At 35.3% G+C, this 12,973-nt stretch overlaps 1 protein-coding gene across 6 annotated transcripts in view; it reads right to left on the bottom strand.

Moving 5' to 3' along the window:
- AKAP9 (A-kinase anchoring protein 9) overlaps positions 1–12,973 on the bottom strand; it is a 152,621-nt gene that overhangs the window by 49,547 nt on the left and 90,101 nt on the right. Inside the window, exon 1 of one of the 6 annotated variants that reach the window (XM_042917580.1) lies at positions 1,030–1,378. The exons of the other annotated variants lie outside the window; for them this stretch is intronic. Coding sequence (XP_042773514.1) covers positions 1,030–1,275 — 246 coding nt within the window. The 5' untranslated portion in view covers positions 1,276–1,378. Of the gene's footprint in view, positions 1–1,029; positions 1,379–12,973 lie in introns of those variants that run through there. 6 annotated transcript variants of the gene reach the window in all.

Genomic DNA, 12,973 nt, shown 5'->3' with positions numbered 1-12,973 from the left:
AACAAATTTCATTTATTATAGCAGATGGCACTCGTACTTTACTGGAATAAGAGACTCCCCTTTCAAATGTTCATCTAAATATAATTTAAAAAGCCTCTTCTATCCTGTTAAGTTATGACTTATTCCTAATACCTAACAATATGAAATACATAAAAATTTCATTTCAGTACTTCTAAATAAGAAACTTATTATATTAAAAAGCATTACATTATAAAGCATCAATAAATATACTGTCACTTTAACATAAAAGTTTCAGGGGAGGTAACAAAACTTCTGAAAACCATCTGTCTTGTTAAATATTAGCTAGTGCATTACAATTAAAGCCATGAGAGTCGTAAAAAGTGCTGAATAACTTGTAGTTATATTGAATCACTTGAGGTGAATCATTCACAACATATTTATGCGTTAAATAAACCTGAAGTACTAACTATGCTAAGTACTTACCCTTAACAATGTTTATAAAATACATGTCACATAAAAAGTAGAAAACAGTATTTCCTCACAGGATTAGTAGGCATATTAAAAATCAGTTTCTTATGAGTTAACAAGAAAATTAAAATTAGAATCCAGATTTTCTTTTTCCTTGTCTGGAACTATAGCCAATACACCATAATATTGTAAACAATTCCTAACTGGCTCACTTGGCTGTTTTAAGAATCATAACGCCTATTGCCTTTTAATCACTCCATTTTTACTCAGGATTGGCACCATAAACATATAAAAGCAAGATTCTTAAGGAGAAGCAGGATCTTTTTAAACAGCTTGCCTGGCATGGGAGAACTGTAATACTATCTCACTCTGCTTTCTGGAATCAAAAACATAGCCAAGATGGGGCTCTTAGAACAAATTTAGCCCTTCAATACATCTAGGATAAGTGAGTAGTAACATATGAAACAATAACAAAACAAGATTCTATTCTACTTAAGGACATTTAAAGTTCATTTCTCATTATACAGGTTTTTAAATTAGATGTATAAAAAACTGAAAGCATGAACTAAAACTAAAAGAAACCAAGTTTTTTATACTTACTGAATAAGGAGGGGTAGGCAGTGAAATTTTAGAAATAAGTTTTAATATGTGCCCATTTCTTTTATGAATAAAATGAAAAATAGAAGTATTAATAATTACTGAGTTATTTTCATCCAAATGTTCACACAGAGGAAAAGGATATGGTAAAGGCACACGAGATTCAACCTCATAAATGTCTTCATCTTGTTCTTCCAACCATGAGCCACTGAGTTTGACAGTTGCCAAATAGGTCCTGTAAGAATCCATTCTAGAAGATGCAGCTGCCAATTTTCCTCAATCACTTTAACAGTTTTCCACTACATTAAAAAGTTCTTTTTAGTTTATCAAGAGACACCATAGTTGTATGAAAATTTTTTTTAGTACTATCAAATAAACATTTTATTAATTCATACAACTGAACAACAAAAGAAAAACCCCACAAATCTATTTTAAAAACTACATCTCCGTGAGTCTTCGTCAAAAACAAAAGAAAAACAAAGACAACAAAAATAAAAGCAAACACCTTTTTAACTAGAATAATTAAATCCTTGAAGAATAGAAGAATGAAAATATAAATATCTAATTAGCTGAGCAATAAAACTGCTTTCAGTATCAAACATCTGTGGAAATAAGCCTTCCAAACAACCTGGCAGGGAAGGTTGAGTTTTAAATCTCCATAGTAGCAGTCTTCAGAAGTGTAGCTGCAACATTATTTCCCTTGTTCTTGCTGCTTCACTCAATTCAAAAGTAAAAGCTCCTCGGAACTGAGCTATTCAAATAGCCTCTCATGCTGAGCCAAAGGATTCTAGTCAGTGTCCCCTGAGGAAAAGGTCAGAACAGAGGGTGTGGTTTCATGTCTTTACCTATAGGTACTGGCAGGTGGAGTGTGAATTAATACGCCCACAAAAAAGCCTGCCTAACAGGATCCAAGTTCCACGTCAGAGCTTTGAAAAGGGTATTTAGACACGTTTATGATGTTTCTAAGATAAGCTAGTATTTTTCCATCCTATTCAAAAATTGTTTTAATTTGAAAATGTGAAATCAAGTAGGTTTGAGTCTACTACCAAGTAGTTCTTAAAGTGTATCAAATAATCATAATTATTTCTAGAAAACTAAATTAGTACTTCCTTTTGATATTTCCTTAAAATAATACTCATTCTTTCAAGCAGTCACTAGAACTAAGTATAGATAGTTTAGTTATAACCTATTTCTACACTGAATTGTTTTTAGAGTGAATGTTAAGGGGGAAAAAACACTCTTTTTAAAAGCTGCATTATATATAACTCTCGGTAATTACACCACTTAAGATACTCTATGAACACGGACTAAAACTCAAAAGGGCAAGTTGCATATAATAAATGTCAGTGATACTGAATAAACTAAACACTCAGAGTTTTAAAAGATGAACTTACTTTTTAACATCAAAAGATCCTCAATAGTGAGAGCTGTTTCAAATAAATGAAAAAGCTTTCATTGTGGTGCCTTTTCTCTATCCAGTAACTAAATAGCCTAAACCCAAAAAACCAAAACCTTTTATCTACTATGGAAAAAACCCTACTAAAGCAAGCAGGTAATATAAACTTAAAGGAGTTAACACTCAAAGCCTTCATAGTAGGCTAATAATTAGGGGAGAGAAAATGAGATTTTCTACAGAGAGCCCAGAATCTACAGGCAGATGTTCTGGGGCAGTGCAGCTGCCTCTTTTAATTCTGGATTAGGCAAGGACAAAATTTTGTTCATGCTTTTTTTGTTAGTTTGCCAGTTAGTCTGTGAAGATGTCTTAACATTTTCACAAAATGGAGGCCTAACAGTACACTGGTTTAGCCAAATTTGACTTTTTTGATCTTCAGCAGATACAAAGTTATCCGTATCCTAGCTGCTCAGCTTTATGAATTGGTTGCTAGGACCCATGCTTACTTAGCATATCATATAGTTCTCAAAATACTCTTTCCTCGCTCCCTCTGGAAATTAGTTTATTTTGATAATGTGGTGTCCAATTTCTCGTATTTGAAGCAAAAACAAAACTCTGAAAGTAAGAAGTATCGTTTAAAAAAATTTTTTTTAATGTTTATTTTTGAGAGAGGGAGAGAGACAGAACATGAGTGGGGTAAGGGCAGAGAGAGAGGGAGACACAGAATTGGAGCAGGCTCCAGGCTCTGAGCTGTCAGCGCAGAGCCCGATGCGGGGCTCAAACTCACAGACCGTGAAATCATGACCTGAGCTGAAGTCGGACATTTAACCGACTGAGCCACCCAGGCGCCCCAAGAAGTATCTCTTTAAAAACAGAAACATTCAGGTCAAGGTAAGAACTAACTACAAAGAAAAAAAAAAAGTAGGGAGGAAAAAAAAGACTCAAAAAGCAGATTAATAAGATGATTTAGAATGAGGCCAACAGTCCTTATAACAACAGAATATTAACTAATGGCATATTATATTAATTCATGTTCAAAAAGGTGACCCTAAATTAAAATAGTCCAAATTATATCTTTCCAATTTTTGAAAGCACGTAAAACTTGTTTCCATCCATGTAAAACAAAAACATCAAGATGTAGACCCTTATAACAGAACATAGGTCAAAGTTAAGAAACTAACCACAAAGAAAAAAAACAGTAAAATTAAGGAGGGAAAAAAATGACTCAAAACAGCAGTAGAGTTGATTTAAGATAGAGGAAAATAGCTCTCCTAACAACAGTATATTAACGTATGGTATATTAACTGATGTTCAGACAGATTACTCTGCATTGGAATAATTCAAATTCTATTTTTTTTTTTTTAATTTTAGAAAGCACATAAAACTTTTTACGATCAAAAGCAGTTAAAGCAAAATGACTTCAATTTTTAGGAGGATGCCCTTTAAATATTTAGACTAGCTCATTGTTCCCAGGTTCCAGATAATCAAGATTTCAGGCATATTTGAAGGCTATTAACTTGTTGTATAGAGCTACGTTTGTTTCCCTAACTAAACAGCTTTATTTGAATCATACAATGTTAAGATATTTAACCTTTTCCGCCCTTAAACATTTCTTTCAAATTGTAAAACACTTTTGTTGCTGTCTTTTGGATACTGACTTGTTCACTTATTTCTGTAAGTTATTTAATAGAGGGGCTGAATCCTGGATACAATACTCTGACAGAACCCTGACCAATATAATAAGCACATTGGGGGAAACCCTAATGGGAAAATGCATTTCAACACTTTGATTACAATTATGTTTAAAACTTAACAATGACAGGGGTATCTGGGTGGCTCAGGTAGCTGGTTAAGTGTCCAACTTCAGCTCAGGTCATGATCTTGCGGTTCGTGATTTCGAGCCCCACATCGGACTTTGTGCTGACAGCTCAGAGCCTGAAGCCTGCTTCAGATTCTGTGTGTCTCCCTCTTTCTCTATCCCTCCCCGACTCGTACTCTCTCTCTCTCAAAAAATAAACATTAAAAAATAAAAATAAAAAAAAAAACCCTTAACATTGACAAAACAAAATCTTAAACTATTGTTTTATCCTCAGAAAGAGTCTTCTTTTTTGAGAAGATATAGAAACATGTCGCTTAAATTCCATTATTCTCAAAAGTGATACTAAACTCATGAGAGTTACCTGTAATAACCATCATTCTGTGGGAGGAAGTTCCTCATTAATTTTTTCCAAGGCCTAAAGGAATCTCTCAGTAGCACCTCTGAATTCTGGAAAAGCTGAAAAGGCTACTCCCATGGAACAGACTGAATTCCTTTTCTACCTGATTCAAGAAACAAGAATCTGAAACCATACTCTCAAAGATAACTTTTCTGCAGTACCACAAAGAGACTACTGAATAAAGATTATGTTAAAGAGATACCTTTCTAAGGGCCTGTGCATAGTCTTTAAGCACTTTCCCTCGTATTATAATGAAAACTCTCCCAACAAATAGGAAACTGCAATAGATTGAATATAAGCCTAATTTTACGGTAGCCTATCTGGGCAAAAGAGAAATACAATTCATCACATTAATGACATTCATCACAATAATCACATTATATGGATTTGCATGTATATACCACAGGGCAAGTCACCTGTCAAATCAAATAAAGTAAAATAATCCTTTAATAGATGTTATGAAATAAGCCCAGATAGAAACCCTGATACTTAGTAAACAAACTCACTAGTTCTTTTGTTGAAGCAGGATGTATCTATGGTACCCAAAGCATACTAAACCTTAAAACTAAATACAAGGCTTAATCACATATCTTCTACTAAAATCACACAACATAAAAATCCACACTGTTAAAAAGAAAAGAATCTTGAATATCTGACAATATTTACTTAGGCTACGGGGACTTCAATGAAACCCCTCCTCCATCCCAAACATAAATCCACAATAATCTGCAATAATCTTTCTCCAATCTGAAAGGAGGCAAGTCTTTTTGATCCACACACCACACTTTCCACTTGTTTCTGGATTCCATCCTCACTTATTCCAAGGACCTGGCTCAAGAAAGCCCATCTGTTTGTGACCTGCAATCTTCAACTTCTCCACTTCTACTCAAGGTATACCATTCCAACCTTTAAAAAAAGCACCTTCCCTTTTTCAAGCCAGTATTCTGTTTTCTTCACAGCTAGTAGTCACAAAATTGCTGTCTCTATTTCTCCAACTCTGAATTTTGAATACTCCTCCACCAACTCCATGAAACCATTCTCATCAAGGTCACTGTTAACACACACAATGAAATATCCAATGGACACTAAATCATCAGCCACCTATAACTTTCTGTAGTAAGTGACAACTTCTGGAAAAATCACTTCTCATCTGGCTTTTATGACACTATTCTCTTGGAAAAATTACTTCTCATTCTCGATCTCTCCCATAGACTTAACTATTTTTATTCTATGTTTTTTTTTTTTTTTTTTTGAGAGAGAGAGAGAGAGAGAGAGAGAGAGAGAGCAAGCGAGCAGGGGAGGGATAAAGAGAGAGGGAGACATAGACTCTGAAGACAGGCTCCAGGCTCTGAGCTAGCTGTCAGCACAGTCCCACGTGGGGCCCAAACTCATGAACTGTGGCATCATGACCTGAGCTGAAGTCAGACGCTTAACCAACTGAGCCACCTAGGCGCCCCAATTTTTATTCTCTTTTAAATGTCAGCATTCTACCAGTACAAAAATAGCTCTGTATACACTCTAAAACCATGGCTTCAAGGTCTTTAAGTAATAACAACCTTCAATCTAGTTCTACCCAAACTCCCAAATCACCCAAAAAGTGATTATCTTTACTTGATGCCTCTTCTATGCATTTCAAATGAAATACAACAACTTGGTTGATTAAGGATTTATGCTTGGTTTCCTCTTCTCTTCCTTATCCCCTACATTCAGTCATACCAAATGCTACTAAATTCAATTTCCTAAAAGTTTTAAAATCACTTCCTCCTGCCTTAATTTTACTTCTATCACTTTTTACTAGGAATATATTATAAGGGCCTTCTGCTTCCTACATTCAGAATCTCTCCTCGCCATATTCTTGCCTATCTGCCTATCAAACCGCTGCCTAAAGGAATCTAAGACACAAATTTAATCATTATTATTTTTTTAATGTTTATTTATTTAGAGAGACATGTACACAGGAGGGGCAGAGAGGGAGGGAAAGAGAGAATTCCAAGCAGGCTCCGTGCTGTCAGTGCAGATCCCTTCACAGGGCTTGAACCCACGAACCATGAGATCATGACCTGAGCTGAAATCAAGAGTTGCTTAACTGACTAGGCCACCCAGGGGCCTCTGATATTCTATTCCCATCAAAAGTATTTCAATGACTGTCCACATTTTACAACATAAAGTTAGCTTATGAAGGACTCTGACATGTAACTACTGGCTATTTCTCTACCTTTACCGTCTATCAGTTTTCCATCTTCCATCCCCGAAGTTTCATATCACAATACTATCCACTGTCTGCATACATATCATGCTGGTTTACACTATACCATTCATCACAAATTTTCTTCTGACCTACCTACTTAGTTTCTACTTGTCTTTTAAGTCTTTCACTTCTTTCCCCTCATTTTCTCTTGAATTACACTTTCATCTCCATTACTCCACCAAAGTGCTCTTGTAAGACTACCAATGATGCCCAAATTTCAAAATCCATTCTTTAGTCTGTGAGTAACATGACCAGTCAGCAGTAACTGACCTCATTCATTTTCAAAGGGCAGAAGAACTGGCAGTTAAGAGCACAGCCAGACTGCCTGGGTTCAAATTCTAATCCCACCACCTAACTTGTATATCTGGGGAAGTGACTTCTCTAAGTGGTTTCTATGCTTCTGCTTTAGACTTCTCCATCCCCTCAGTCTATTTTTGACAATGCAGTCAAAATGATCCTTTTGAAAAATAGAAGTTAGATCAGTTATTCAAAAATTTCTAATGATCCATCCAAAGCTAGAGACAATCTGCATGTCCTCTAAATAAATTATATGGTACATCCATACAATATAATATTCCTCAGCTATAAAAAGGAACAAACTATTAATACATGCAACAACATTGATGAATTGATGATGAATCATACATGCACTTTAAGACAATGAAGCCAGGCCCAAAAGTACAATGATACAATGATAATGTATCATTTTATTTACACCAGTCTGGTAAAGGCAAAACTATACGCATGGAAAGCAACCAGGGGTTGCCAGTAGCAGGAGGTAGAAGGGCTGACTACAGAAGAGAAGTACTGGGGAATTTGGAGGGATGGAATGATTCTGTATCATGTTTGTGGTGGTAGATATAAAACTCTATGCATCTGTCACAATCGAAAGCATTACCCATACAAAGAGTGAAATTTACCATATGTAAATTAAAAAAAAATTAACCAGAACATAGGGAAACCCAAAATGGAATAAAAACTGTAACAAATAATTCTAATTGTATTAAAAGTGAATAACAAAACTACTTAAGAAGTGAGGAAGAAAAGAGTTAACCTAACATACTTTGAAAAACAGTATTTTTGACTATGTAAGGCTAAAGACAAAAAGTACTGTACATATGTAAATATGTTCTCCTCAGGGGTATAGCCTTGCAATTGTGAAATTACTTTATGGGTATATATGGCTGAACAAATAAGTTAAATGAGAGCCTAGTCTCTCATTGATGGAGAACAAAGTTACAAAGGGAAGGGGAAGGGGTAGAATGAATGTTGTGGTACTGGATCAGAATAAGAGGTAATATATGAAGTTAGGTTTTTACTATATATACATAAAGATATGGAAATAAAAACAGATGCAAGGGTTAATATACCCCATATATTTTCAAACGGTCTACAAGAGAACCTACAAGTCATGATACACTTGGTTAAAAGTGAACTCATATAACATCCAGATCGTGGTTTGTAAATCTCATTCTCTAACAAGAAGCCTAAATTCCTTGGAGAAGTGGTGGATTCTAGGGCTGGGGCAGGAATAACACAAAATTGGTCTGGAGCCTCTGATAGTGCAAATGCTCAAAAAAAAAAAAAAAAAAAAAAAAAAGTACTTTGAAAAGGTGTAAGAGCCAACCTGAAAGAGTTCTCAATGCCAAAGCTGGAACAAAATAAACTACTATAGTATTGGATTATTACCCACTGAAAAAAATAAACAGGCATGAATACATATAGATCCTGATTATAAATGTAATAATTCTAATAGATTAAGGAATGAGGAAGATAGAAAATCACCATTAGAATACCACAGTAATAATTGCACAGGCAAGATCCACCAATGAATGCTCAAAATAGTGGATGAAAGTTTAAGGAGAAACAAGATATTTGCATAATCTCGAAGTACCTCCTCCAAGATATTTATTAATTACAAAGGGAAGAATAGTAATGGTACAGTGAAACCCAGGTGACACCACAAGAAATCAAGATTAACATTACAGTAGTAAGACATATTGACATCATGTGCCCTCTGATATGACACACTGAGAAGGCACATCATTTTTGTGATATTTTTGTCAAAAATGCTTAAGATTCAGGTAATTGTGAGAAAACGTCGGACAAATCCAAATTGAGGGACATTCTACAAAATAACTAGCCAGTCCTTATCAAGTGTCCAGGTCATAAAAGACAAAGAGGGACTCAGGTACTAACCGTCAGAGATAGCCTAAGAGAGCTGAAGAAGACATGACAACTAAATGCAATGTGGGATCCTGGAATGGGAAAAGGACGTAGTGGGAAAAAATGGTAAAATCCAAATGGTTTGTATTTCAGTTTATAGCACTGTACCAGTTTTACTTTCTAAGCTTTGATAATTATAATATGGTTATGCAAGATGTTAATATTAGGGGAGGTCAATGAAGGGTACATGGAAACACTATTTGTACTATTTTTGCAACTTTTCTCTAAGTCTAAAATTATTTCAAAATAAAAAGTTAAAAAGTTATACATAATGACTCCATATCTCATTAAGAACTGAATTCCAAGTTCCATGTTATCTGGTTCCCAAGTATCACTCTGACCCCATCCATCTTCCACTCTTCTCACTCTCCTTGCTCTAGCCACACTGGCCTCTTTGTCAGCCACACAAAGAACAAGCACATGACCTCCTCAGGGCCTTCACACTTGTTATTCCTTTGCCTAAGCCATTCTTCTCATACTTACCTATATGGCTGTCTCCTAATCTCCCGTATGAAACATGCCTGACTATTCCTTTATCAGAGAAGTCTTCCTCCATTTTCCTATATAAAATGTGCCCTTTCGTCATCATGCTCTACCTTCCCCTATTTTATGTATCTTCCCAGCAGATATCACCACCTGACATACTGTATGTTTATACACTGTTAGTTGCCACCACTGAATTGTAAGCTCTACAAAAGTAAGGATTTTGTCTATTCTATTCAATGCTATACTTCCGGTATATAAAATAGCAATTGCTATATAGTAGGTACTCAATAAATATGATGAATGAATGATTCATCTCAAGCATCAAGTCTTCCAATAAAACTACCTGGGCCTACCTTACTCCAAAGTATGAGATGCTACTCTCTTTCCTGGTCTCAGGGTATACTGTACAGAGCTACTTACCTGAACTTCTTGGTCACTGCAAGCACTAATATACTATAGCAACGTCTCTCAACTCTGCCTTAGAATTTTTGTAACAAGTGAAAAAAAAAATAAGGTAAAAGGGAACTATACTATTATGAATAACCAAACAATGACACATTAAAACAAAAATGGAATACAAGTTATTTCACAGAGGTGATTACACATAATTTTATCTCAATCTGACAAGCTATTAATAAGATTCATTAGGTTCAAGAACATTTTAGTTATTAATGACAATATTCTGAAGAAGTCAATGGCTTTAAACATCTATCCATGGAAGAGTAGTGGGTGAATTGAATTTGGATTAAAAGAAATCACCGGGGCGCCTGGGTGGCGCAGTCGGTTGAGCGTCCGACTTCAGCCAGGTCACGATCTCACGGTCCGTGAGTTCGAGCCCCGCGTCGGGCTCTGGGCTGATGGCTCAGAGCCTGGAGCCTGTTTCCAATTCTGTGTCTCCCTCTTTCTCTGTCCCTCCCCCGTTCATGCTCTGTCTCTCTCTGTCCCAAAAATAAATAAACGTTGAAAAAAAAAAAAAATTTAAAAGAAATCACCTAAGAAACACCTGATTTTTATACCAAATGTCAACAATTACTTTAACCTTTTATATAATAGATATTAGTAGAACACTTCAAAATTCAGTTAGAATAATGTGAACATTATACTAATCATCTCTAGAACAGTGGTTCTCAAACTTCAGTGCATTATCAGAATCACCTAAAGGACCTGCTGAAACAAAGGTTGCTGGGCTTCATCATTCAGTAGGTCTGGGACGGGGATTGAGAATTTAAATTTACAGCAAGTCCTCAATGATGCTGATGCTGCTGGTTTAGAGACTGCAGTTTGAGAACTACTTAGTGCTCTAGGCAAAATTTTTGTGACCTGTTCATTGATATTTAAAACAATATGATAAAAGCTTAATAATAAATTGCTATCTTATTTTATTTTTTATTTTACAAATTGCTATTTCAGTTATTTGACAGATTGCGAATAATTTGGAAAAATGACATGGTCAGGCTCCTACGGTACCTCACAACTTGATCACATAAGCAGATGTGATGAGGTATGATCTTGGCCTGGGAATACGAGTATTTCAGTTGGATCCCACACACTTTTCTGTTGGCAGTATTCATGGATTATGGGGGAAGTTTCTCTATAATAGCCTATAGGAACAAGTCCAACCACAAATCCCTTCTAATTTATTTACCATTTTCCATGGTGTTTGTCAAATTATTATATAATTGACCCTGGAGCAATGCGGGGGTTGGGCCACGGATCCCCTGCACAAAAATCCAGATAACTTAAAATAAATTTTTTTTTAATGTTTATTTTTCTGAGAAAGAGAGAGAAAGAGCGTGAGCTGGGGAGGGGCAGAGAGAGAGAGGGAGACACAGAATCTGAAGCAGGCTCCAGGCTCTGAGCTGTCAGCACAGAGCCTGACACAGGGCTTGAACTCCTGAACCGCAAGATTATGACCTGAGCCAAAGTCCTCCACTTAATCGACTGAGCCACCCAGATGCCCCCAAATTCCATATAACTTCTGACTCCCTGCAAACTCTACTAATAGCCTATTGTTGACCAGAAGCCTTATTGATGACATAAATGATTAACACATATTTTGTATATATGTTATATACTATATACTGTACTCTTACAATAAAGTAATCTAGGAAAAAAAGTTAAGAAAAATCATAAAGAAGAGAAAATATATTTACAGTACTGTGCCGCATATGCTGAAAAACATCTCCATATAAATGGAGCTACACAGTTCAAACCTGTACTGTTTGAAGGTCAACTGTATTGCATTAACTAGACTGTCCATAATTTACAATGATACCAAGTGGCAGCGACAGTATTAACAGTGCTCAAGATCCAGGTGAAAAGTATTTAACAGTGGTCAAGAAAGGGAAAGTATTGTCAGGTTTTTCATAGCATGAAAGAGTACAAATCACGGAAATTCAATACTAATGTAGCTGAAATATTAAAAAAAAAAAAAAAAAAGAGGCAAGACTATCAGAGACTGCAGAGAATAAAAGGGGTAATTATGACACATATGTATTCAAACTTTAAAAGTGGTGAAAAGCAACAGCTGAAAATGCCGGAACTGGATCAGCTGACTCAGTAGAGTAGCATATATTGTTAAAGTGGCTTATATGCAAGCATTCTAAAAGAAAGCCAATCCAATATTTATGATAATTTAGAAAAGACAAAATAGTAAATCTTAGTAGAAAATATTATTTTCTTATAATAGCTATGGAATTCCTTATTATGATGTAGCACTCAGAATTTCAATGTTTGAGCTTCAGTAGTCTACCTAAGGCCGAAGAAAAATACAATAAACATTGAAATTCTCTGATCCAAGAGTATAATGTCTTAAATTAATAACACAAATGAAGCTGGTTTTTATTGGTGCCATTTTCTTACCATCACTTAGGATGTTGGCAATGAAAAATAACTCACTGTGGTTTTAGTGAAAGATAGGACCACTATTGTTTGTATAGTTATCCTTTTTATTGTGTATTAGTAAATACACAAAGATTTCAGTTTTCAAAACTACTGTACTTCTTTCAGTTCTTTGTGATGCTCAAGGAAATCTGTAAGTAACTGACTTTTAATCATTTTGTACCTGCTCTGAAAGAAAGCTTCAGAAAAACAAGAATTGCCCAAAGATAGCAATTTCTTCTGTTACATATATACATACACATATCTTCAGAATTTATCTATGAAAATATTTCTGAGACCTGCTTAACTGAATATGAATACCTTAGTTTGGCCAATCAAACTGCTTTCTGGTACAACGCAGAAAATTAACAGTAGATATATTATGATACATTCCTCTGGCCAAATGGTGAATTCTCATTCCAAGTGGTAATTTGTTTTCTGGTTTTGTTTTTTTTTTAAGTTTATTTATTTTTGAGAGAGAGAGAGAGAGCGAGCGAG

Source organism: Panthera leo, chromosome A2, assembly GCF_018350215.1.
Source record: "Panthera leo isolate Ple1 chromosome A2, P.leo_Ple1_pat1.1, whole genome shotgun sequence".
NCBI classification, from domain to species: domain Eukaryota; kingdom Metazoa; phylum Chordata; class Mammalia; order Carnivora; family Felidae; genus Panthera; species Panthera leo.
This window is presented reverse-complemented; position numbering and strand designations above follow the sequence as displayed.